This window comes from Lagopus muta, chromosome 9 (assembly GCF_023343835.1).
Source record: "Lagopus muta isolate bLagMut1 chromosome 9, bLagMut1 primary, whole genome shotgun sequence".
In the NCBI taxonomy this organism is placed as follows: Eukaryota; Metazoa; Chordata; class Aves; order Galliformes; family Phasianidae; genus Lagopus; species Lagopus muta.
The window spans coordinates 14,359,916-14,387,008 of record NC_064441.1 but is presented as its reverse complement, the minus strand read 5'-3'; the positions used below and the strand labels follow the sequence as shown (position 1 = coordinate 14,387,008).

The window sequence follows — 27,093 nt, the reverse complement described above, 5'->3', positions numbered from 1 at the left end:
TGCTTGGTCCCACATGTGAGATTTCTGTGGGACTAATGACCTTGTAGGAGCACATTAGTAAATGGCTCATAAACTGTGCAGGAAATAACTCCATTTTCAAACAGATTCAAATAGACAGATTTCTAAATGTATTTTAAAAGCAGGTTACGCTTGAAGGAAGAGGAAGGTGAGTGGGAGGGAGCCAGTATGAAAGAATTTAGACTGTTGTAATTATCCACCTAATTGCTGCCACAGACAGAGAAGTATGTGCTTTCTCACTTCAAGTAGAGTTTTGTCAGAATGGTTTTGAACACAAGCATCTTTCTAGCACTCTGAGATAATGGGGTGCTGAAAATCTCCAAGTGATAGGCAGCTTAGTTACCGTTTAAGTAATAAATATGATTAAGAGGTACAGTTAAAAATAGGTAATGTCTTGAGAGACTGTCTTGTTCTTAACCTCACAACATCCATAGCAATCTTCTGCACTTCCACTGTGCTCTTTCTGCCTTAACCAAAGATGTAAATTCTTCAACAGGAGTACAGCTGTAACAAGAGGGTGGTAGGCCATGGTATGGACTCCCTGAAATGAAATTTTACCCTTTATTTGAATACTGGCCAGGAAGTTGAAGGCTGGTAGTTGAAGGGTGCTTTTAATTTTATTTTTTTTTTTTTCTGCCTGTGTTAAAGAATTTTAATTTTTCTTCCAAACTGCAAGCACAAAGCTGAACTTCAAGTTCTCTGAAGTCTGGTTGTGTTTCCAGGAACACAAAACATCAGTAACATAAGCACAGTAGAGATCTTCACCTCTTACTCAGTTATCTTCTGTTCCACGTTTGCCCTAATTTTTAACTTTTTTCTTAAATTGAGATATCAACAAATGTCAAATGAAAGCTCAACTTTTTAAATCTGTCCTGTCTTGATTTAAGGAAGACTTAGGTATCTGTTAGGGAAAACTTGCTCATTAATACAGTATTAGTTTTGAACCTCAGAGCCATAACACAGTTATATTCAGCATATGTTTGCTACACAAATTAGTACTGATGTGTCACTTGGTGCTTTTATGTAATTTGAGGATATGTAGAGATATTCTACTCTGGTTATTTCTTCCACAGTGATTCTTCCCTTACTTTCTGCCATCACCAAGCTAATTTTCACTGGGAAATTAAACACCAAAGCAACGTGCTGTTTTGTTGTTTGGTCACCTACCTATTCAGTAGGGTACTGGAAACCATGTGCTTCCCAGTATAAGCTTCTGGAGGCTTTTCCTTGCCTTGATGCTCCCTTTCAGAAAGTTCATGTAGAGTTAAGGACTCAGAGTCTTTATCTGACTCATCTCGTTGATCAGTTTCTATTTGAATTAAAGGCACTTCCCTGTGCTGACCTGCAGGGAGGCATTCAGGGTTCTTCACGTGCTCCTTCTGCTCATCCAAATTTATTTCATCCCTTTTGGGTTCTACTTGAATCCGAGTTGCACTCTGGGGATGTTTGCTTTCCAGCATGTGTTCTTGGCTTGCAGAATCAAAGGCATCCTGCTGGACAACAATTAAATTTTTACCACTTTCAACAATATTTGCAGCCAGTCTGTTCGCATACTGTTGCACATGTGGTGGGGAATCGCTGTGAAAATGATCTGCCTCTGCAACCTCTGCCTCATCTGTTATGATTTTGTTTTTGCGCATTAGAGATTCAATAGAGCTTGCCCACGTCTCATGAATCAACATATCTGTTATCTGGTCAGTCTTGCATCTTTGGTACAGGCATGAGTCAGACTTGCAAAGACCTGAAGAAGCCACTGTACTGACTGGCTGTACACTTAAGGAATCCTGGTGATGCTGGGCAAATCCATCTAATGAATTTGCTTTGACTGGGATGTTAACTGTCAGTCTAGAACCTGATGATCTGCCATCAGGCACTGAGGACTGTCTAAAGCAAAAAGGTGATCGCAGGGAGGGTGGTAGCAAACTGCCACACCAGTCCTTTGAATTCCGAGGGGAAGATGCATTATCTTTATTTTCCTTTTCTATTTCTTTCAGCATGTACCTGTAAAACTCTTCTGTTATGCTTTCTGTGCTGGACTGCTTAGATGGGCAACTTGGTCGTACGTTAAGATGACCGTTTTTCTTAGCAACCTGTTGCAAAGCAGAAGTCAAGATGTTGTTTGCATTTTTTCCTGCATAATAATCTAGTAATAAATCAAAGCCTCTTCCTTCATTTTCCATTTGGTTCACCATGAATCTTGAAAACTCATCTGTAATGCTTTCACAGCTAGATTGCTTTGAGACGGAACTTGTCTGGCTCACAGGCTGACCAAAGGCATTCATTAGGCCTAGAGTATTGACAGAGGCCTTGGAATCTGTATCCTCCTCTGGTATGCTTTCACAGCTTGACGCCTTGGCTCGGCTCCATCTTTCACAGTGCAGCCTGTTCCTGGGATGGTTTGGACCTTGCCAGATGCTGTCAACCACGGAGAGTTCAGTGAGGTTCATGATCTTTGCAGCCACTTCATTTGCAAAGATATTGACAGAATCTGGTGTGTCCTCCAGGTTTATAGATTCATCTACTACTCGATTCATCAACCTTTCCTTCAGCTCGGGATGCTCATCTGTCTTTCTTTTGATCTCACTAAGCCGAGGTGCCCTATGCTTCCGAACAACTGAGCCATTAGCATGGGTTTCCTTTTTCCTTTTCATAGTTCTGCATGATATACTCTGGGTCACCAGATATTCATTGCCTCTCTTCCATGCACAGAACCAGGGCTGCTTTCCATTTGAATTTTCAAGACAAATGGCAGCTATTTCTGTTGCCATAGAGACCACTGTTTCTGCCAATTCTTCTGCAAAATCTGTTATACAGTATTTGTCTCTTGTATTTTTCACTTGTAGTGCAGGTTGAGAAGGAAGTAAGACGTGGTTTCCTAACAAAGACAAGCTAACTTGGACTTCATCACTTAGCACAGCATCACACTTATGTTTGGCCTGGTTTTCTGCATTCATGGCGACACTGGAAGACAGTTGCTCCTGAACACCATGCCTGCATTCACTGTTTGCAAAGGTACTTTCTCTGTCTGAAAATGATCTGTAGTCTCTCTTCTTCTGAATGTTACCCTGATTTGGGGACTTGTAACAGTCTCGTGTGGTTCTTTTCAGGTATCTTTTCTTGGGAGATGTTTTTGCAACAAGTGCATTATGCCCAATAGCTTTACTTGTTAGCTCTGAATTCAGGGTGGCACTTTCATTGCTATTTGCATCTCTCATGCTAACTTTCTTCACGTTGATACCATTTTCAGTGTCTCTGCTAGCATTGTAGGATGTACCAAATGGCTTAATAGCAGAATGATCAAGGGGTCTGTGTGATGTTTCACATGCAGTTGCCTGTGTTGGCCATTCTTCTACTCTGGTTACCTTCTTGCCTTTCAGGCCTTCAGAAAAGAGAGGAGAACACTCTTCAACTTGTCTTATGTCGTTTATCTTCTTGCAAGTGAAATATATCACGTTAAAAAGCAACTCATTGGCAGTCTCCATGAAAATGTCTTGTGTACTTGAGCTGTTTTCTGAACGGGACTGTAGCTCTCTTTTCTTTCTGACCTCTTCAATAGAATGTCGTAGAATAATATTGGATAAATTTTGTGCCAGTTCATCTCTGATTACTTCATCGGAGTGTGGAATCCGTGGCCTTGCTGCTGTTTCAATAATTCTTCCATTTATGGATTCCATAAAATGCCCTACATTTTTGTATGTATTGGGTTTTGTCAAAATTATTGATGCCTCTTTGAGAAGGGCCTCTGCAATGCTATCATTCAGCTTTTCCATGCTGCTTCCTACAGCTATGCTACAATGAAGAGTAATGGCTGCAGAAGTCTGAGCTGCAGACAGCAGCCCACTCGAAGTTGCAGGGTACTTCTCTTCCTTTGTTTCTCCCAGACCACAGACTGCTACAGCACTTGCTACTTGAGTCATGCCACACAGTGCAGATGGAAATGAATATTCTGTGCTAGTGCAGTCTTCAAGTAGCTGTGAAGAATCTGTGTGTAGATCTTCATTATCACCTGTTTCGCTTTTAGAGTCTGCAGCTTCTTGATCCCTTCTGAATTTTTCTGCTGCCTGTGGACTTGAAATGGTTCCAATGACAGTTGCTGCACAAGCCAGAGCCATCTCCAGTGCACTCTGGCTGTGTCTGTTTGAATGGTCGTCTTCGAAGTAATCTGAAACTTCAGAGCTTTCTGTTTCAGTCCAGTGGCACAGGTTTGGGAAGGCAGACCCTGGCCACTCTGGCACATTCTCACTGCTGTCTGGACTCTGCACTATGACAATCTTTGGAAGTTCATTCCATGATCGAGAAGCAGATGCATCTTTTGACTTGCAGGAGCTTCCTACGGAGATGCTGACTGCAGCCTCCTCACTGAAAGTGGGTTGAGACTGTGATAGTCTAATGAATGCATCTTGCAGAACAGATTCTGCTAAATTTGTAGCATACTGACCTGTAGCTGCTTGCTTGTTTTGCAAGGGAGGGTCGCTTTTCCTAACACCTGCACAATCCTCTACCTCTGCCTTACTGTTGGGTTTTGCTGTAGAGTCATAAAGAGGCCCCAGCTCTTCTTTAGCCATTTTGGTTAAAGATGCATCTAATACACTCACTGAGCAGGAATCCTCAGTACTGAGAGATGATGTAGCTCTTCCCACTAATTCCTTTTGACACAGGATGTCCTGCTCTGGCTTATCTTCAGGTTGTGAGGTGCCATCTTCTGCCACAATATGTACGGCTTCAGAGACTTTACTAGCTGTATTATCTTCATTAATGCAATTCCCCTCAAGAATTAATGGCAACCTGGCTTTTCTGCAGTGGAGACTTTCAAATCCTTTTCCTTTATTTTTTCTGACATCAGAAGATGCTTCTGAAACACTTATTTTTTCATGGGCTGCTGAAAGAAAAGTAAGATGTTAGTCTTTGCAGAGTACCCTGTATCTTTAAAACAAAAATAGCTGCGTAACTAATACATTACTGCTCTGTAAAATTGCTATACAAACAATTATCCTTCTGTCTGAACTACAATTTAAAAGTATGAATGGCTATCCTTTTTCTAAATTACATATAAATACATGCATAAATTAACATGAAGTGCAATTTCTGTAACAATTGCCATGGCTGTTCTGCCAATGAACAATAGCAGAATTACACTCGGCCTCATTGCTTTTACCAGTTTTATATTCATCAGCCTCGTTTTCCTCCTCGAGATGCTCAGATGCTGTGAGGAAATCTTCTTCTATTGAGGACACTGAGCAGTTTGTGTCGTCCTCAGGCTTTGAGACATGAGCTTCTATCTGCAGCTGTCTCTCCTGAACAAGCTCAAGCCCAATCAGAAACTTGTTTATTTCGAAGATGATGCAGCTTGCACTGTTCTTCCTGTCTCCCTTTGCACACTGAACCAAGCAGACATCTGCTTGCCAAGGACACTAGAGGGGAAAAGAATCTCAAAGAGTTATTTAATTAAAAAATAGAACTTGCTTTATGCTTTCCTCTAGAAAAATCTCAGGAATGTTCTGTTGCAAAGATGCAATCCGATTTGTCATTTAGATTCTAACACAGTGTGCAGTTACATATATGCCAAAATAAGACCATTTGGATTGGCATCTTCTGTTACACAAGCATTTTAGTACAGAACCCAGCTGTATCACAGGAGTGCCCTTATTTTGTTGATATCACCAAGTTTTTTTTTCAATCAGCCTCTTATTTTAATGACAGTCTTGCTTTTAGCTATGTTGGAGTTGGCTACCGGCACACCATTACTACAGCCCTCACACCACCTACTATTACCTCTCTCTGGAGGGAATTGTTTGTAGGCATGAATTGCTTTTCAGGATAATTTCTGCTGCTTTGCTTGTTCTCAAGGCAGCCTTGTTCGTACTGGCTGGTGAAATAAGGAGCAGGTCACCTTCAGGTATCCTTAGGAACTATTTAAAAACAGCAATTTATTTTCCTCTCCCTCTTGTTCTTTATTTGCCCCAAACCCTATTACTTTAGACCAGCATAACCTCCAATTGAAAGCACCGTGTTGAACCTTTACATAAAAAAAATCTTTGTCAGTGAAGGTGTACAATTAAGGAGGAAGGTGGGAAAAGAAATTGAGGGAAAATAATTTGTTATCCTTGTTTTATGGATATCAGGAGTGCTGGATGTTTATATGACCACAAAGCTAAGTTGTTAATATCCTTGCATGACACTATGTTTGTGCTATGGGATGCACTGTCAAGCAAAACCAATTTTTTGCGGGTTGTAATTTCATGCCTTAACTCAAGAAACCCCATGAAAATGATGCAGCTCTCTTTACAAATGAAATTCTCTGGAGAGCTGAGCAAATAACAAGGATCAACACAGCATTTGCTTGTCTAGCCAATAAATCTCACCCCACCTCAATACAAAACCTCTACTCATTTAAAAAAAACAAAAACAAATTTAGGTTAGTCTTAAATTTTGCTTTTTTTTCCTGCAGACAAAACTGCATTTACCTACTGCTTTAAAGTTTGCTGAGACAATTTTATACTCCAGGACATCTCTACAATTTTAATGAAATTATTCCCAATTCATACTTAGACTAATGAAATCAGAACCCAACCTAAACTATCCAAGAACTGTTCACTCTTTTTCTTCATGTAGGCATGTTTTTAAAAAAAAAAAAAAAAAAAGCATGTTAAAAATGGAAAAGAGTGGAAGACTTATAATGAGTTAAGCCTCTGGAAATCGTGTGTTGAAATGCTTTTAAAGAAATGTAATCATTTCTTCATGGTGCCTGTAGGAGGAATTTCTGGCCTGCAATTTCAGATATGGAGAATTTCACTGGCAATAGCAAGAGCTAGAATGAGAACTTTCAGCTCCTTTAAATTTTAATTAATGCATTTATTATTATTATTTTTTTTACATTGACAGAAGTTAAATGAGCTCTGATATAGTCAATGTATCTTGATATTTTCCACTGTAACAGTGAGGCTTAGGGAAGTCTCCAGGATCTTCAAGTCCTACTGTCAGCTCTTTTTTGATTTGGCTGTGTGGGACAAGATGGATTGGGCATAAAAACAGGAGGCAGCAAGACTTCACTTGAACAGGAGGCTGGAGGAGCTGTGCCCTGATGCAGCTATGTGTATGGAAACAGTATTGCATCTTTCTCCTTTCCCTATCAGCTGTTAATGTCTTGTAGCATTATCAGCTGCAAACCAGACATCTGCAGGATCTAGAGGGATCTCTTATCTTTGTCCTCTTCCTTTAGATGCTTAATTTCTTGTAGTCACATCTATTTTTTGTTTCCAGCTCCCACTCAGTTTTTAAACGTCTATACAGTCCACTCGGAAAGGACTCTCTTTTTTTCCAGTTTCCAAATTCCTTCCTTCACAGCTGTGATATTCTACTAAAGGATGATTTGATTCCTACCTGGGGAACTTCATAATCAGCCTGAAGATTTCCTGATGTTAATCCGCTCAGCAGGACTATTTCATTTTCCTTTGGTGGTTGTACATTCATAGAACTGATGAGTTTAGGGAGGTTTGGAGAGATGCTGATCAATTTCTGTAGAATGAAAAGAAATTTTGCTCTCAGGTAATGAAGTCTGAGTTGCATAATTATATCTACAAATATAGAAATGAAATAGCACTTCAGCATTCCTTCAGAAAGCTTAAACTTGCTACTTTGAGTTCATCATAAGTAGAACTGGCAGTGTTAAAATGCACGCTCCTTCTTTTGAGCCATCAGGCCATGACCACTGGGTTAGCATAAATTCTGCCCAACAGTCCAGTGGCACAATCTGCCATTTCTTAATGCTGTCATGTATTGAACAGCTTGATTGTCTTTGCGCATCTAAACGCTTTGCCTTGTGTTCCTAGAAAGTTTTTGAGAGACTGAGAACAGTGTATCTGTTACTGAATCTTTTCCAGTTTTGACAGTAACTGTTGTAAGGAGAATAGAGTAATGCTTTATTTTCCTCCAGGCATAAAAGCAAGAAACCAGAGGGAAATTTTAGTTGAAAATCACTAATCAAACTAGAGCAATACTAAATGTGGAGTAACAAAAGCATTGAAAACATAGATGGACTGTGCACTTCTTTGCTGCTTCAGAGGGCACGACCTTTCATTTAAAATAATGCCATCACTTTCTGTCCTGTTATTTATTTGCTATGGCCAAAGATGGCAGTAACAATAACATCAGTGATGCTTTGTAACACAGGAGATCTGCACCTCCATTCTGCTAGAAGTTCCCACTGCCATGGTGGGAGATCTGTGTTTGTTAGTGTACAGAGCCCAGCTCAGGAGGATAATAACTGCAAGTATTTTTAAAGCAGGTCTTTTTGGCCGTGGATCTCAGTGTGCTTTATAAACAATAAATCAAGGATAACCCTCTAACAGAGGGGCTAAATACAGGCTCTTTTTTTGTTTTTTACATGAACACAACTTATTAAATGGCGAAGCCATTAAGGGAACACAGTCCCCAGGTATCCAGTCCCACGCTTTAGTTACTGTGCAATTCAGTGATACCTGATTACTTCCTTCTCACCTACAAAATGATTAACTTGCAGTACTATTATTTCTCCTCAGAGTGAATTAAACCAGATATGAATTCCTGGCTTAGCAATTCAAATTCAACTTTGGGGAGCAATTCACTAAGTACACTGATCTTCAGATGAGGCAAAATATTCATATTTATCATAACTAAATTCAGTGTTTCAATTCAGTTTGACTTTCCACTATAGCACAGAAAAGTTTTCATCTTTTCTTATTTTTTTAAATTATAACCTTTCAGTTATGACATACATTTTTTTACGTATCTGGCTTCTGCCTAAATTTCTGCATTTTTATCAGATTTTTTTAGGTATTAAATCATCACACTTCTGAATATCTTTTACTTCAGCACCTTGCATTTTGGTTATGAGAAGAAAAAAAGAAAGAGTAGCTGCATACAGCTAGCTTAACTTGCCTTTACATGGTTATCTAGCTTTTAAGATTGAGTATGAGATGTTTTGATGTTTTCTTAGTTCTCATTTCCTATAGCTTTTATTCCTCAAACACTTTAAGTTGCAGTGAAAGCATTGCTCATTAAAAAGCAGTTATTCCTGTAGATTCAGTAAAATTAAACCTGTCTGTTCTGCAGTTACTCACTGATGCAACAGAAAAATCTTCCTGCTGCAAGAAGCTGTATTTATTTTGACATCTGAATTCACACAGACTCAGGACATAGAAAATAGTATAGAAAAACAGTTCCTGCTAATTTATGACTTGCAGGATGTAGCTAGGTCCCTGTGTTGGTTGTCCTTCTACGTTCTAAAATGGTTCCACAGATGAACCTGAATACTTTACTGAGGGTCTCCCTGGACAGTCAGGAAGCCCACCCTTTGGTCACTTACCACAGACTGCTGCTATAAGCTAGTTGATTTCAGGCACCAAGCCAGAATGATAAAATGAACTGATAAAGGAGGTTGAAGTTCAAAACTGATTATTTAAAATACGACTCCTCTGATTTCAGGACTTCTTATAAGTATAAGTACATGCATTTAAGTAGTGTATCATGATGTGTTTCATCTTAGGACCTGTAAATTGACTAAACTTTTTTCCTTATGCATATATTATGTTTATATATCATAATAATTATATACAAGGGCTGCTCTGGAAGTAATGCCTCCTCTTTTATTATGTTGGCCTACAATCTTAGAGGGAGATGTTGGTGGTAGAGGTTGAACCTCCTGCCAATATTCTGTTACACCTTGTTGCGGTGTGACAGATGGCAGCAGAGGGGCAGTCAAACAAAATGGTGTCTGACAGAAGTGCCTACGAAGCAAAGATGTGTTACTGAATTCCTTCATGCAGAAAAAATGGCACTCACTGACATTCATTTACACTTGCCAGGCATTTATGGAGAGGGGTGGGTGGTACATTTCAGCAGTGGTGAGAGCAACAAAAAAGGCAAGGCATAGTCTGGATGGTCATGTACAGCTGTTGCACCACAAAATGAAGACCATCTCCATCACTTCATCCTTGTGAATTGGTGGATTGCAGCCCGGAAGCTGTGTGTAGAGCTGAATATCTACATTGGAAATGGTGGTGGAAACACTTGGAACATCATGAAGTTTGCACCACGTGTGTCCCACAAGTGCTCACACAGGAACAGAAAGAACACTATGTAAGTTTGCCAGGACCTACTGAACCAATACAAGGCTGAAGATGACGGTTTCCTGGATTGCATCATTACCAGTGATGGGATGCAGTGTCACGATTATGATCTGGAATCGAAGTGGCAGTCTGTAAAATGGTGACACATGAATTCTCCATCGAAGAAAAAAAATTCCAGATGCAGCCCTCAGCAGGTAAAGTGAAGTGCACTATCTTTCTGTGTAGGAAAGGGGTGATCCTTCTTGATTTCCTGGAACCTTGATGCTGATAAAGCTGAAAGCTCAAACTTCTGGTATCAGGCTAGAGAAGAAGAGAATCTCTCTTGCATCGTGATAATGCCAGGCCCCGTTCCAATTTAAGATCATGAAGAATGCTGCCACTCTTGGCTGATACCACATCCACTATTTATGGTGCCTTCTGGCTTGCACAAAGACGGATTGTGTGGACAACATTTTCCTAGTAATGATACTATTATAGCGGCTGTGAAATGGTCACTGTAAATGGTGCAGATTTCTGAGTGCAGCATATAGGCTCTTCTTCATCGCTGGCAAAAATGCATAGCTAATGGCAATGACTGCTGAAAAACAGTGTTCTGTAGCTGAGTATTTGTTCTATCAAATAGTGTTATGTTGCCCTTTGCATCTGCTGTAGTTTCCAAGAAAACAGATAGGAGGCACTACTTCTAGAGCAGCCTGTGTAATTCCTTTTTCTATCCCTCCAAACTTTCAGTTAAAACAGGTCAAACACACTTTGTTTTGTTTTATCTAGTCCTTCCTTCAAACCGCCTGCAGTTTGAGTGAAATAGGTCAGTTGATTGAAGTGTCAGAATTTTGGCAGTAGCAAGGATTGACTTCAGAAATGATTTTGACTTAGTACTGTATAAAATTAAATAACTGGATGTATGATACATCCTTATTCGTTTCTCTGACAAAACTGAAGCTGAGCAAGAAGTCCACTGAAAGGATAAATGCTGTCAATTCATAGGCTGTGATAATATAGTAGCTGTTTCTAGAATGGGAATAAGGTAGGTGTTAAAACGATACAAGATTCTTGATACATTGCTTTCTGTAAAAGTTAAAGTTTGGATTTGATTTGCCCATAGAACGTTGCTCTGGGCTTGTTTTGGAAAGTCCTGGCATATATATACCCACTGTACATGCTATTAGAACCTTAACTGTTACCTGTTTTACTTGTTCATTACTGCAATCATCTCTGTTTGCATCTAAATTCACAAAACAAACCTGTAATAAGAAAAGTAGAAGCTTAGTCATGCAAGAATGGCAGTAATCCTTTCAAAGTCAATACACGTTTCTTTTCTACTCTTGCAGCTGAGTATGTGAGACTTTTTCATAGCAGAAGAGTCTAGCAAGGAGAATAGCAGAGCAGACACTAAGAAAGAAAAAAGAGTTAGAAGGAAGAGCCATGATTTTCTGTTCCGACAGTTAGCTTTTCTGATGAATGGGCAAATATTTCCAATAAGCTGTATTGCAGAAGCTACACAGAGATAAAGGAAATGTTAAAAATGTATTTGCTCATATCAGATGAATTCTTCATGTCTTGCTTTTCCTGTGAATTTTTTTCAGCGATGTGCTGCTAAATGTTTAATAAGTGCAAACACTGGTATATGTGTAAGTTGTGAATGTCTCCTATAGTTTTTCTCAAATAAGGGAGAAGTGTGGGGCTTTATGGAAGCTCTTTTTTTTTTTTTTAACCATGCTTCATGAGTAGAAGTTTTCAGTGGCGCTAACCAGGTACTACAACAGGTGGCAGAACAGCTTCCTATCTGTTAGATTTACCCATGATTCATTGGAATGTACGGTTTTTAACTACGTTCCTTCTCAAATCACCATCAGTTTCAACAACCATTTAATGGTAGAAAGATTGGCTTAAATAGCAACTTCAGATCTGAAGGTCACTTAACTTCTGAAGATGGTTTTGTTTTTTTTTTTCTTTACGTGACTAGAAAGCCATTTTCTCTTTCAGAAATAGAATCCTCTCCTCCAGCTTTCTTTCTGAGTTAAAAGCATGAACTTCAAAGTCAGGATAACTGTATTGCTTCTGGGTGTTGTAGCTACTCATCAGGAGTTTGGGAAATTTTAGGGTTGTTTCAGTTTAAACCAAAGTCTGGCACAGATTCAGGGCTGAGCTAAAGCCAAAACCTGATTCCAAACAAATTCGTGATCCAGGTTTTGTGTTTTCTGAGCTGAGAGTTGTTTCCTCTCCCCCGCCCTCCAGCAAATATTTATTTCCCGAGCTCCATGTGAAATTCCCCTAGAAAAGTAAAATGCTCTGAATTATATCCTTTACCAATATTCTTGTGTCAGGCATCCGAGCTCATTCTGTGTGCCTGCTTATAACCCGAGACAACGCTGATTTCGGTTTATATATGCACGCACCATATGTACAGATTATGACCATCTGCACTAACAGCTAGCACAGCGGATGGAAAGATCCAGCCAGACCTCCTCTTGTGAACCAAAAGAACCCAAAACTCAGAAAGCAAGCTTTCTGCCCTTTAGAATGGTTTAATGACTTAATGCATCTTCATGTGAACTCAAAAACATATGTTTTCAACACCTCTTCAATTTAGAGAAAATGTATTTATCTGTCTGACATTGTCAACAGTCATGGTGTGCCACTTTCGTCTGTGTTTTATGGCTGGCTAAGTTTTAAGAAATAGTTACAAAAATGTCAAAACCAGAGCGTATTAAAAAACCCGTTAGCAATACAGTGTGGTAGCTGCATAATGCTCTGAACATACTACAATTTCTTATACAGAAAAAAATTCTCTTTCAACTGGGATTTTGCACGTGGTCATTCTGCATGCAGGTGGTGCAGACCTGCTTTGGTACACACAAAAGCTCCAGTGATACGTGGTTGTATGACTGCAGGTGCATGGCAGGGCTTGTGCTCAGGACACCCTTTGTTTGGCAGCTGAGGGAGAGCACTGGGAGGTGTATGTCTGGTTTCTAGACCTCCAGAACACTCACAGCTGTGCTGAAGGCAAGGCTCTTGCTTAGGAGCTTTGCTTCAAAGGCCCAGAGAGGTCTAATTTTGCACTGGATTAGGTGCAAAGGCTTTGTGTAAAATCTCTGTTGGAGCAGTTGTGAATGTACATCCTTGCCAAAGACTCTTGTAAGCTGAGCATTGTCATTTGCTATCTAGCCATCTTACACAATCCTGTGTTATACACAAATACTTCTAGCACTGGTGCAGACTGTTACACTAAACATGTGTTTGTTCCACACAGCCAAAAATAATCTGCTTCACGTGGTATGGATGGCAAGTAACTCACTGATGCCTCAGGAAGAAACAATATGTGCAGGAGTATTCATTACTCAGTCATATTCTGTTTGTGTCATCATTTTAATTTTTCAGAATCCAATGAAATGATTATGTAATGCACATCAGTACTGAATCCAGTTTCTAAATACACTTGTCAACTTCTGTTGACATTGATTTGTCACAGTCTTGTCAGTGTCATCTCTTAGCATTTTCCTGTTGTATGGATTTTACAGGTTTAATTGTGGGCAATTAATTACACAGAAGTAGTTTCACACCAGTGAAAGGCTGAAGGACTGATTTACTTTCTATGTGTGTGTGAGTTTGTTTCTTTTTTACTGTTTGTTTGGAGAGTAGCCCCACTTTGAGCAAGTGGGGGGGGGCTAGACGATCGTTTCATCATATATTATCTGTACAGCTCCATCCTAGGAGGTTCTGCAGCACTGCTGCAGTCTGGGAAATTCACTGTAAGGATATTTGTTCTTGGAGATGCTTGATTAGTTATTAGAAGTGCTTGAAGATTAGACTAGCTTGAAAAATAACTCCACTTTCTGCTTACCTAATAGTTACATATAATATACCTTCAGTCCAGTTATGTTTTCAGGGTGGAAATCCTAGTTGCTCACGTGAGAGCAATACTTTGTTTTTGATAAGCTGTCCTATCTGTTCTGTAGGAAGTACAGCTGCACGTTGGTCTCCCTTTGGAGCTGAAGTCAACAAAAGCTCAAGATAAAAATATTGCTTTACTTCATTTGTCTGAGTTGAAGCAAACTGTAACTCGCAGGAAACAGAGAAGGAGTGGCAATGTATTTTGACAAGAAATTTTCAGTAATTTTTTCCTCTTTGAAAATGACCAATGACATTTACTTTTTTATTTTTTTTTTTTTACAATTATTACAATGGCAAAAACAACAACAAAAAGTCTTTTGCTAGCAATTCTAGCAATGCAGACATCAATTTTTAGGTTTTCTTTGAAGATCGCTTGTTTTGATACTTATCAAAGCGCTGATCTGCAAGGCCTCCTTGCGTTCATTTTTGCTTGAATGAATTATTCCAATGTGAAGCTAAATGAAAGCACTTGGAGCGCTTTGTTCTGTAGTTTGCTGCATGGGCCCCTTAAGTATTAAGCTGACTGTTCCTTAAAAATGACACTTCTTGAATCCTGTAATTTCTATGGAATTTCAACTATGATTAATTTTTTTTTTTAGGAAGTCAAAGAAAATACGAAAAAGATGATTTCTTAATAAGTGCTCTAAAGGGTTATGAGGTTACCCTTTCAATAATGATTAATTAAATCTTTTCGTAATTTTGGGGATCCTAGGAAACTTTTTTTTTTTTTAATATTTAGGCTTGGTAGGTCTTTATTGAAAAGAGGCTGCTTGTGTTCTGTACATTCCCATAAAGACTTATGTGAACATTATTCCTCTTAAATTAAGTTCTTGCTAGGCATTATGCTTGCTTACTGCCTTTGCTTCTCTGCCCATTTAAATGTCAAGCATAATCTCAGAGGACTAGATAATACGAATGTGGCAGCTAACAAAGCTGAGAAATCTCATTTTAGGGCCAGTCTGAATAAAGTAGTGATAAATCTAAAACAATAAGCCATAATCGATGCAATAATTTAGTTATATTTAAATTAACTTTGTCTTTTTCAATTTCCTGTGCATAAAGATGTTGGCGTGGAAAAATTATGGTTCAATCAGACTATTGCAGGGGATATTATTTTCCATGAGGATTTGTTCCTGAGCAAAATAATAAGTGTGGATGTGAGACCAGTTTGTGGGTGGCACAGAAGCCAGTCCTGCTCCTTCTTTGACTGCTTCCTTTGACCTCCTGCTCAGGCAGGCTACCACTTCTTACTGAAATCTCAGTACAGACCAGAACAATCAGCCAGTTACAGGGCTGCTTCTAGGAAGCCAAAAATAAAACTTCATAGAAGAGCACTTCCGAATTTTAGAAGCTTCTAGAGAAAGGATTTCATAGAAATCATTGAAACTTCAGTTGCCAAAAATTAGTCCAGAATCAGCAAACATGTTTCAAACCAAGGGACAATTCTCCAGCTTCCCTCGCTCAATCTTTTGCTGCAGGCTTTGTTCCCATTGTGGTTCATGAATCTGTCCTCTTAATTTCTGCCTGAAGTTCTATAATCAAGATAACACATGGTTTGCCAACATCTTCAGTCATGTCAAACTAAATCTGTAAGGACTGACCTCTGTTTCTGCTGAAGGAGACTTGCATAGCATCTGTCTGCTCAGACACACTTTTATGAATTCCAGGACAGCTCGGCCCCAGCTGTTACACAGGTTATAAATAGGTAGAGTTCTGAAGCAACAAGATGACTAAAACAAGAAGCATTACGCATTCTTGTGCTTATGAAGTGCTGTGTAAACAGCTGAATTTCTGATTGGCTACGTGAGCACTGGAACTTAAAAAAGTAAAAAAGCCTGCTTACTTGTGCTAATATTTCAAATTTAGTTTTTTAGCATCTTGAGAGGCTCTGATGGATGTTTTTCCTTCAGTAGAATGTTGGTGTAGCTGTGGCAATGTCTCGTTTCTCTGTTGTGCAGGCGAGTTTGAAATCACATCTATACAGTGCACTTACAGTCTCCCAGTGCCACCTATATTCATGAGACATGTAGGTACTTTTATCTTTGGACACCTGAACTATAATAATGTTAGATGCCATCCAGAAACTATCAAATGGGCTCACGCTGTCTGTGTTTCCTTGCAAGCTGTGCTATGATTGGAAATTACAGTCTAATCTCTAGCATGCAGAATGGTAGCTTTGCATGGCGTGTTGAGTGCGTCAGATACTACTCTGTGTGCTGCACGGGAGTAGCAGGAATGCTGGTGGGGTAGAAGCAATAGTTCCTCCTTTTCCCTCTCAGCACTGGTGGTCACACAGTCTGTCTCCTGATCAAGGCAGCCCACCCTTCATCCTTCTATCATCTTCTCACCTGCATCCCACGTACCATCAAGGCTTGGCACTCAGCTTGTGAAAAGCTGAAGCCCAATGATTATTTTTCTGCTGACGGAGTCTTGCCGTGGAAGGCTGAGAAGGCTGCATGAAGACACTGGACTCTTCTGTCTCTATTTAAACCTATTAGAGCCATCAGAGGAGGTTCTGTTGCCAAATATGTTCCTGAGAGGAGTGGGCCTGCAGTTCTGTCTGCTTTTGCATAAGTAAGGGTTTACTTTGGTGATGTCCTCTCTTGCTCTCTGACTATTTTTAGAGGATTATTTTGTGTAAGCATCCATAAAATAAGTGTCTAAGATACCACCATCTCGGATCCCTCAAATTTCTTTGAAAATGAAATCATGAATCACCATGCCTACCATTCTCAGAGAATATGTTGTTCACTCACATTAAAAAGATCCATCAAGTCAGTTGATTTGACATCTTAAATATATGCTCTCAAAACCTAAAATGCCAATACATAATTAGAAAGAAAGGCTTGACTGAACTTTGAAATTTCCTTCTTTCCCTTTCTCCTTTATTTGCTCCTCCCTCAACTTGGAATTTACTCTTTCACTGCTCTCATTTATGCCTGAAATTATTACTGTTGGTAAACAGGCAAGCAGAAACTGCAATTATGTTTCTTTACTGTGGCTGTAATACTGGGTATCCTCTTTATTTAAAAATAATAATAATAATAATAAATTAAACAAAATTAACTACTTTGTCAAGCTATCTTTATGCACACATTTCCTCTATTTGAGACCATGTTTTGCCTAATTATGTGTATCTTTTGCCCTAGTTGAAGTCTGATTTCCACAATCCAATATGAAATAGCAAAGATAAAGTGTCTTTTCTCACAGAGATCCTTTAAACAACTTTTAGGGGAGTTAAAATGAAGAAGAAAAAAAAAAATTTAGGATTTATCTTCCCCAGATACACTGTTTAGTAAACAGGACAGGAACTCTTCTAAACTGCCTAATGCATATACTTCATGCTTTACTACTTTACTTGATTTTAAGTGGGAAATGTCATTTTGCCAAATTTGACACTGATTCTTCCTAAAGTCTTAGAAAATTAGATTACCCACGTTTGCACAGCATCAGTTGAAGAGAACATGAAAGGTCTGTTAAACATCTGTTGGTATCTGGAGGAGAAGACCATAGCATCAGAACTGTCAATAATGTCACTGATGTCCACGCACGTCAGGCAAAGTATCTGTACTTCTGCACTCACCCACCTGCACAAGCTCACAGTCCAGTCCACACATCTGCAGAATTGTTGTTCTGCTTAGTTAAACAGTAGCAGACAGAAATAAAGATCTTTCTGCCCATGAGTCATTTGGATCCTCAGCTTTATCATTATCTATATTCTAGGCTCTGAGTTTTTTCTGCATAGCTATATAAATGCAACTTGTATGTGTGGCTGGAGAAAAAAAGTACCCCTTGGTTGTCCAAGGAGTTTGTTCTAAAACAAACCAAGAATTTCCTAGCTTCAAATTTATCATGTCAGAAATGACAAAGCTGAAAATGCTTCTGGTCTAACCTGTCTTCTAGTCCTAGACAAGCCTCTATTTGGAAGATATCTGCTCTCCTTAAGGGTTTCTTAAGCCTGCAGTTACAGAATAACTCTATGAACAGGATGTGAGGCTCCCTGCTGTGCTCCCTGTGGCTAAAAGGATCATCCCCTAATTTGGGCTCTTATTACTGTGTGACAGAAGGAAGTTCAGAAGATCCTACAGTGATGACTGAAGTCATGGCTTTTGTAGCTCCCATGTTATTTATAAAGGAACAAAGAGATGAGAAACCTTGGCATTTAGTTGAGGATTTGACTGGATCTTTCTGAAAAAGGAGCTGGAAACCTCAGCCTGAGCCGGTGTCCTGCAACACTTAACGTAATTTTAGAAATACTATGTCATGTAGTTCCTGATTATTCTCCGACTTATGCTGATGCTTTGAGAAAGTAAATCTCACAACAGCACAGAAGCCCCTGTCCCTGCTTCTCGCAGATGGTGGTGAGCTTTTCTTTATTATGCTAGGGAAAAAAAAAAAGTCCTACACTAATAACGTGATGATAAAATGGACAGTGTGTGAACAGCTGCAGTGGATCACTTGTTTCACAGGGCACATGTATTTTGTGTATATAATTTATATACTCCTGAATTTCGAAGAATAAAACACATGGCAAAGCACCCATGTGTAATTTAAGTGTTTTTTTCCAGCAGAAGTTAAGCTTAGGGATGCTGAGCTGGGGACTGATAGAAAAAGAGGCATGAAGATAGAAGAAACTCCATCCAACCCTAGTATGTTCCTTGTGTTCTCACTCTGTCACTGGGTATGTGTGTTTATCTGTGTTATAAACTGCTCATTTTAGGTACTTTAAAGGAGCTTTTCTTCTGCAGCCAGCAGCCAACTGAGCAGTAAGGAGGCATTCAGAATAGCTGTCTGAGGGCAGATGGGCTTTGCACTCACCCAGGCTTGCTCACAAATTTCTCAGCTGTTTAAAGATGTAACTGCGCAGTCACACACATCCTAGTGAGAAGGAAATGAGAATTCTTTTAAGTAAGAGGGTGTGTAGCTTTCCTGTGCATGCAATTTCATATTGCCTAATGTTTGATCCTCCTTTAGCTTCCATCTTGCGCTCCTTTCAAACCTCTTCAAGCAGAACAGTAGGATTTGTGACTCCTACATTATAAAGCACATAAAGGAAAAGTTACTGTCCTATAATTTCTGGGAGAGAGAGATCCCAACTGATCACAACTGCCAACTGAAATTTGCTGAGTGTCAGCTAATATTCTGTAGCGTTCCTCCACTTTAAAATTTCCTTTTTTTGTTGTCACTGTTATCTAGCCTCCTTCTGACCCACCTCTGAGTGGCTCTGGAATGCAGGCTTGGTTTTATTGCCTACCTTGCTACTGAATTGGTGTGCTGTCATGGGATGGAAGAAAGCAATTAGATAATTTCCAAGTGTTTTCCTTTTCTGAGCACAGAGATAAATGCCATCTGAAAAATGATGTGTTGTAAAGATTGGCATCTAATTTTTGTAGAGCTCTGATGTATTTTGTAAGAAATAAGGAAACAAAAAATCACCAGTTGTTGCTTTTCATTTCAATTATTTCAATTTACTTTTCCTTTCATTTCTTTTTTTTCCTCCTCTCTCACTAAATCTTGCCACTGGCTTTTATTATTTCTTTTTAGAGGTGCTAACAGTTATAACTAGTATGCTCAACTTTTTGTTTGATTAATACAAGATTAGGAATGGTATAAAGAATGTAGCTCTTCTTTGTACGCAGTATAATTCAGTCCGTTATATAGTTAAAGAGGATTTTTAGATCAGTATCTTACAGGAGATGTTTGGAATAGCCTGATAGCAATTCAGGAAAAAAAAATAAAAAAAGCATTCTGTAGAAGACAGAGCTAATTATCCATTAGCATTTGGATGTAATGCTTGTCTAATGATAATTTCCACGCTTGCCAAAATGATTCTGTCAGAGGAACCAGCTATAAAATGTAGGAATTAAAAAATATCTGTTTGGAAGTACTAGACGTGCAATGCAGATGCTGGCATAAGGACATACAGATACAGAGGTGGTAACTCCAGAGTACAAAGAAGCTTGTGCACACTTTCTGCACTGTAAACTAAATAACACAAAAGTCTCTGTGATAGGGATGCCCCACTTTATACAGTGGTGCCTTCCTGATCTCACTAAAGCGAGACCAGACTACTGCAAACCAGCAAACAGTCCATTCTCACCAAAACAGGACCGTGGCGCTCCCTGCTTGTAGTTTGTTTGCCCAGCAGTTTCTTTTACTGTACAGTCCTTTGGATAAGTAGAAGATGACTATTTTCCACTCTAGATATAAGTGGAAAAAGTATTTATCTTCCCCCTTCTTCTTTTGTATTTTCACTCAGATGGCCAAAAAAATCGTATTACTCTCTTCATATTCCAGAATCCAAGCATCTAAATAGACAATAGATAGAACTCTACAGGTTTTACTGTCAAACAGTATTAACCATTTAGTTTATTTTGTCCTTCTCTCGGAGGTCGTGTAGCTCTCACACAGATGCAGGATGTAGCGTAAGTACTTTTGTTGAGGACACATTGTGTTAGTGAAGCTGAAATGGGAGCTCGTGGGACTCTTTCATCCTGTGCCTATCTCAGCTTTGTACCGTGCTCCTGTACCTCCCTATAAGAGAGAGGCAGCATACTTGTAAACATTCATTTCTCCTTTGGAAAATTAAACACCTTCAAGCGTCCCTAGTGATGGCATCTCTCCTGAGGCACTTCTGTGGAGTTTAATGGACAGACCACCCACACCTGAAACGGGCTGTATGTGCACAGCAAACCTGCGCTCTTGCAAATAAGGCTGTGCTGACTCGAAAGGCTTAAACAGTTCAGCAGAATTCAGATTTGGGAACATGGCAACAATGTTTAAAAAAAAAAAAGAAAAAAAAAAAAAGGAAGCCTTTTAAAAATCTTCCTCTGCCTTTGCTGTAAGAGAAGGAAAAGTTATTGTGAACAAGCACTGCAAATTAAAGTGCCTGAGCACATCTCTGTCTGCTTTGCTTTAATCCCCCACGTGCTGCACTATCTTTTGCATATGGTTCAGGAGGCTTGCTTATGTTAAAGTTTGTCCCATAAACTGTACAATTGCTATATAATGTGCAGCTGGGATTTCCAACTGCTCCTCCTGCAAGCCCTAATGGATTATTTCCAAAAGCATTCCCAGACTATACTGCTCTTGGTGAGTCACTGGAGTTTCAAATTTCATTCAAATTAGGTTCTAATGTGACCTGCTTGTGTTTCCCCAGCCCAGCCACAGTTCTTTAAGGTAAGCACTGTATGCTGTCAGAAAGATGTTTTATAACCTCTCAAGCATTCTCAGCAAGAGATATACATTAAACTCAGTCCCAATTACTCTTCAGAAAGTGCGTATCTCGAATGACTCTGTAGATTTATGGGTCTTGGTATTTTAATGGCTGGACTGCAGCAATGAATCATCTGGAATCATCATAATTTATTGCTTCAAAACCAGCTGTGAATATTTTCTTCCCATTAAGACTTATTCCTTTGGGTTGGATGTAATTAATTGTCACTTATGACTTAAAGAAAATATGCCAGTAAATATTTATGCCTCGTGCCCCATCTGCTTTCTCTTGTGCTCTGTATGCTCAATGTTTAACAAATTTCTATATGCCTCACGCTGCAGTTCATGTTACAGGGAGCCTATGTTTACAACAGCAGCAAGCAGTAATAGATGTTCACTCTGAAGGCAGCACAACAATCCTAGCTCTTGAGAAATCAGATCATGGAGGCAGTGATGAAATGATAGTATGAAATGCTGAAGGGGATATAGCAGCAATACTGCATATGATTCTTCCAGTATTTGGCAACCCTACTTATAGCTTTGTCAGAGTTAGGGTAAGCATCTCAGAGTGAGGCTAAGTATCTGATTCTCTTAAATACAGATAGGACACTACTGCTGTATGAGAGTGTCACAGAGGGACAGGAGAGAGGACGGGAGATTCAGGAATGTGATAAAGGAGCACCAAAGTCTAAAGCTACAGAGAAAAGAGAAGAAAGGCTATTGTGAATCTTCCCCCATTCAAATTCTTATACAGAAACTGAAAGCTTCCACAGAAATGTGTATATGTGATGTTGAAAATGTGGAAGTGCAACTCTTTATAGGCATATTTCGTTTCTGCCTGAATATTAGCTCATATGTAAAGATAAGCACTTCTAAGACTAATAGGCATAAGACCAAAAGGAGAAACATATTTTGCAGAGCATACAACTGACCCCTTCCACGGAGAGGTCACTGCCTCCAGGGTTCCGTAAGGTGGAGAATAATTGAAAAGAGGCGTCCTTGTTTCTCTGTGAGTTAGAAAGGGGCTCTCTGGAAGGTGCTAGTCCTTACCACAGAGGCATGAACACCCACATGTGTCTAAGAAAGGGCCAAGACTCAACAACACCATTTAGTCTGCAGCTGTTGATTCCTATTCCTTGTCAGGATATAATTAAGGTATTGTCAGGCTGAATAGGAAGATGAAACTTAAAACTAAAAATATCTCTAGTAATTATAGCTTAGATCTGAAACGCAATGGCTGGATTTTGATTTCCGAAAGAGACAATGTTGTTACAGAAGACGGTTGAGTAACTAACAAGTGAAAGGTATAATAAATGCTGTTGTAATTCCCTGTCCATAAGACAAATTGCTGAGGGTGTATATGCAAGTGAAAGTAAGCATCTTGGTATGTAGATTTGTCTATGAAGAGAAGTAGGTCTTTGCTAATTTTATTAGGAAATGTTCATTTTCATTCAAACAAGATTAAAAACAAAAATGTTTTCAACTATGTGTGGTCAGTATTCACAAAATCATATTCAAAGATTTTCCTGAATTCTGCCTGAAAGCATACATATGGTTTTGATTTAAAACAAACAAAAAGTCTCCTTTGGGTTTCAAAAATGCATTTCCATACTTGGCTTGCTGATGAATACCAAACATGGGAAGAGACATTCTTTTCTCTGAAAGCATAGATCACCTGTAAGCCTAGATCGCCATCCTTCAGTAAGGCATTTAACTCTCCTCTGGAAACTCCGGAAAGTATCTGGAGATAGAGGCCATGACTAAAAGAGATCTGTGCCGCAAGCGCGCAAATTTTCACACTCTGGCCTAGTAACAGCATTCTTGCAAAGAAGTTACCTTGAAGTTATTCCAGTATCAAAAAAGTAGATGTAAAATATAAATAGATATATTTCTACCTAAACTTCTGGAGATGCATAATGTCAAATCTTCAAAAAGACTTGTGTGAAATAAAAGGATAGAAAATACTAATCACTGAAAAATGCACTCTTTTTTTCTTAAAGTACACCTTGCCAAGGATTTTCCTGTTCTGCAAAAGCTACCATTTAGTCCGGATTCATTTATAAGAGCTGTTTCCTGGATGTTTTTGTCCTATCACTTCAGTGAGTACTGGCATTTGCCTGACAACACAGTGAGTTGATTCAAGGAAGAACTGGCTAGAAAATCTAATTTCTTAATTTTGCAATTCCTTTTCTATATCACTTGACTTGCTGCATATTTACACAAATGCGAAGGCAGTAAAAAAGATGAAGGGGTTGGGAAAAGAGGTGAGACCGTAAAACCCTTGATTCAGCCAGCTCAAATTAGTGTATAATGGCAACTTTAACCTCCCCCTGAATCTGTTTAAAAGCTTGATAGTGAGCTGCTATAAAATTGACGATGCTAAGCATCTGCTTAGGATGGCCAAGCTATGCAGTATCAAGGTGAGCAGTCAGTTCTGCAAACCCAGCTTTTAAGGTGACATGCTTCATTATCTCATTAAACAGAGAGATCACAGAAAATATGATCCATAATTACACTGCATCTTTATTTTCTTAACCGTCTGCTTCCTTTCTCACCAAGGCAACAGTCTTGCCACTCTTGACTAAAATAGTCATTGCTTCCTTTCCTTGAGATGCTAGTGCCTGTCTTCTAGACCAAGTGTGTTCTCCCGTACTCAACTAACCCGCTAACAACTCCGTGCTGCAGTTCTTCCTCCACCTACTGATGGATTAAGGTTCTTCTAGGCAGCATCAGTTGCCTATTATTGTCCCATTGCTGCTTTCCTACTCACGTCATCCTCCCCTCTCTGTTGTCTACCTCCAACAATTGTGAGATGGCTTGTAGAACCAGTGCATGTGGCAGAAGACCCAGTAACTAAATAAGAGTGTCTTTTGGCAGCACTGAATTTGACCTAAATTCATTCGGTTGTCCTCTGCTCTCCTGCTAGTCTGGCCATGTGTTCCTGATGCTACCTTGGGGTGGATCTAACCAATATACAACTCTCTGTGTGTATGTATATACATTATATACATACTTGAATGGAGTATTCTGGTGTGAACATCTAGTGCAACAGAGTAGGACTGCGTGTAAAAGGAAAAGTTGCTGTATTTTCTTGGAGCAGCAGTTCTCAAGTGTAGTTTCTTGTAGGTTGCCAGGGAGCAGAAAGGCTTACTTACTGCAAAGGCATTAAAAAGAGAAATGACAAAGCTTAAAATCTCTGAAGAAGAATGATAAATGAATTTTCTGTGAGCAATACTAAGACTTTGTGCTTTAGTAGCGTCTGATATTGGACATTAGGAAAAATTTCTTCTCCTGAAGAGGTTAGGTGCTATAATGGACTGTCCAAGGAGGTGTTCAGGAAATGTTTAGTGGGGAAATATTGGTGGTAAGTGGATGGTTGGACTAGATGATCTTGGAGGCCTTTTCCAACCTCAGTGATTCTATGATGCTGGAAGACGAAACAATAAATCATCTAAGGAGAAATTTCAGTTTGCTAACATGTACTAGCCTAAACCAACCAAACACTTTGAGTATTGGTAAATACATATTTTAGCTCAGTGGAAGGAAATTAGGGACAAACTACCTATCAGGTTTTTCTTTTTATATAAGGTTTACTTACCAGCAGGTCCAAAGCAGAGAATATTTGATATAGGTCCAGTGAGAAGGATAGTTTGGAACAAAGGAATGGGCAAAGGCATGAAAGTCTATTTGATAGGGTCTCTCTGTGAGATAACAAAAAAGTCTCCTTGCAAATATTTTAATCACATTTGTCAGTTTATGAATGACTGACTGTGTCTTATAAATCCATGAGCTTTATTCTATTTGACAGATTTTGACTAAGTTCTCAGTTTAAGCAAATGCAACAAGACTTATGTAATTAAACTACACTGAAAATTTATCTGATTATGAAAATAGTGCAAAACTATGTACTTAATTTGCAGCAGTAAATTGTTGCAAAGCAGTATCATTGTTAATCATAATTTAATTCAATGTTTGCTAATTACTCATGTTCTACTCCATACCCTCATAGCACCAGTGTAGAAATTCTTCAAAGGAGTCTAAACTTTTCAAGTAGGCAGCATAGCAAAATCTAATAGGATCACCTGAAGTATGGGGGATAGCACACTTCAACTCCAGGACATTTAAAATAATCTGTTATGACCTTTTATAAGAACATCACACTACAATCTAGCATTCACCTTCATTCTCTCTCACCAGGCCTCCATTTCAAGCTCACAGATCCCTCTTTCAGCTGACCCTTCCTGATTAGCCTCTGTGAGAGTTCTTCCTACAAAGTCCTAATAACACAATTAGCCCTGTCCACTTGCACTAAATTCCAGTGCAACTCATTCGATTTTCTAAGTGTAAACACAAACACACATTTGGACAGAAGTTTGTTCCTACACATCTACTGAAAGTAGAAAAAGAAAATTAGGGCACGATAGTCTTTCAAACTCTGTTCATGTCATACTCAAAATACACATAACACTTTTAATAGGTAACATACCACAGAGCTGGCATAAAGACAGAGAACAGACATCACATTTAGTTGTTATTTCTTCCTATGACTTCTATTGTTCATCTTTGCAGACATCCACAACCACTGGATTAAATATGGACGCGATAGTATTTCTTCTAGTATGACAAACTACCAGAGTTTGATGTAATGAAAAAATGAACCACATATACTTTCCTATTTTCAGAGCCCAGGAAAAAGATGTCCAACAAATATGAAATACTTTTCCTCTCACACAATTTATTATCTTCATATCATAATATATAGCTTGGAACTTAATGGACTATTACATGTAATCAAATGCCCATTCTTCTTTAAAAATCTCTCTATGGAAAAGTCTGTTAAAGCTAAGTGTTTAATGTTTTAAATGAATCAACATTAGTACAATTGGTGAGCATGTGTAGCACAGGCACGAGTCTGTTTTTACTTGTACTAAATGTGCTAATCTGTAATAGGAGACGATGAACACAACATTTATGAAATCAGTGTTCATATAGTCCTGTTGCATTTGTAGTTATAGTGAGATTAGACATAACTACACATAAACTCTTCCAAAGGAAAGCTGAACATTATAGCTAAATGTATTACTAGTTATCTTTAAGAAAAGTGATATAGTAGATTTCTTTTTTCATTGTGCAAAACTAATGGCAACTTTAAAACATCTCTGGCACTGCTGGCAATGGCAATTTATAAAATCTCCACGAAAGAGAAGAATGTATTTTCTGTTAATGGCAATCTGGTTTGCTGGCTATTGGAGAAACTAGGGAAACTGCTCCATGTTCATGTCCTTCTTTGTTCCTGCAGTCTCCACTCATTTAATAACAGATACAGGAAAGGACTCAGAATGAAATGCTTTCTGAAGTAATGCTTAACTTCAGAATGCTGAACTAATGCTTAATCCTCACGCAGTGGTTAAGTGTCCCCTGCTCCCTAGTCTGCTCAAGCACTGTGCCCACCCAACTACACCACTGGCATACCTGAGATGGAAAGAACAATTCTGGAGAAAAACATAAACAGTGTGCTTATGCTCCAGTCTACATATTAAGTTTGATGATATATGTGAAAGTTTCCTAGTGTACTGCATTAGGTGTGTAACATTTTAGGACTTAAATTAAAATTCTGCCCTTATTGCCACTTAGAGTAAATTAAACAGGAATATGAACAAAACTTCAGTTCTGCTCATAACACTTAGAGTAACTATTTAACAGTAACACCTCTTTTGGTGTGAACAGAGATGCTCCAAAATCACATTTAACTACTTAGCTTCTAAATGAATGCTCCCTATGCATGATGTTTCAGTTTTATTTTAAAATTGTAAATTCCACTTCTGCCTTGTGAATACAAAAGTCATATAGCCACTAAACATTG

The 27,093-nt window shown here is 38.9% G+C and overlaps 1 protein-coding gene across 5 annotated transcripts in view; it reads right to left on the bottom strand.

Moving 5' to 3' along the window:
* LOC125697344 (SPHK1 interactor, AKAP domain containing) overlaps positions 1–27,093 on the bottom strand; it is a 64,097-nt gene that overhangs the window by 11,577 nt on the left and 25,427 nt on the right. For 3 of the 5 annotated variants that reach the window (XM_048954406.1, XM_048954408.1, XM_048954409.1), the window contains exons 4-7: positions 11,306–11,365; positions 7,399–7,533; positions 5,174–5,429; positions 1,186–4,897 (exon numbers count right to left, since the gene is read on the bottom strand). In XM_048954406.1, the coding sequence (XP_048810363.1) occupies positions 1,186–4,897; positions 5,174–5,429; positions 7,399–7,533; positions 11,306–11,365 (4,163 nt within the window). Of the gene's footprint in view, positions 1–1,185; positions 4,898–5,173; positions 5,430–7,398; positions 7,534–11,305; positions 11,514–27,093 lie in introns of all 5 variants that reach the window. The other 2 variants (XM_048954407.1, XM_048954410.1) reach the window with 2 other exon arrangements.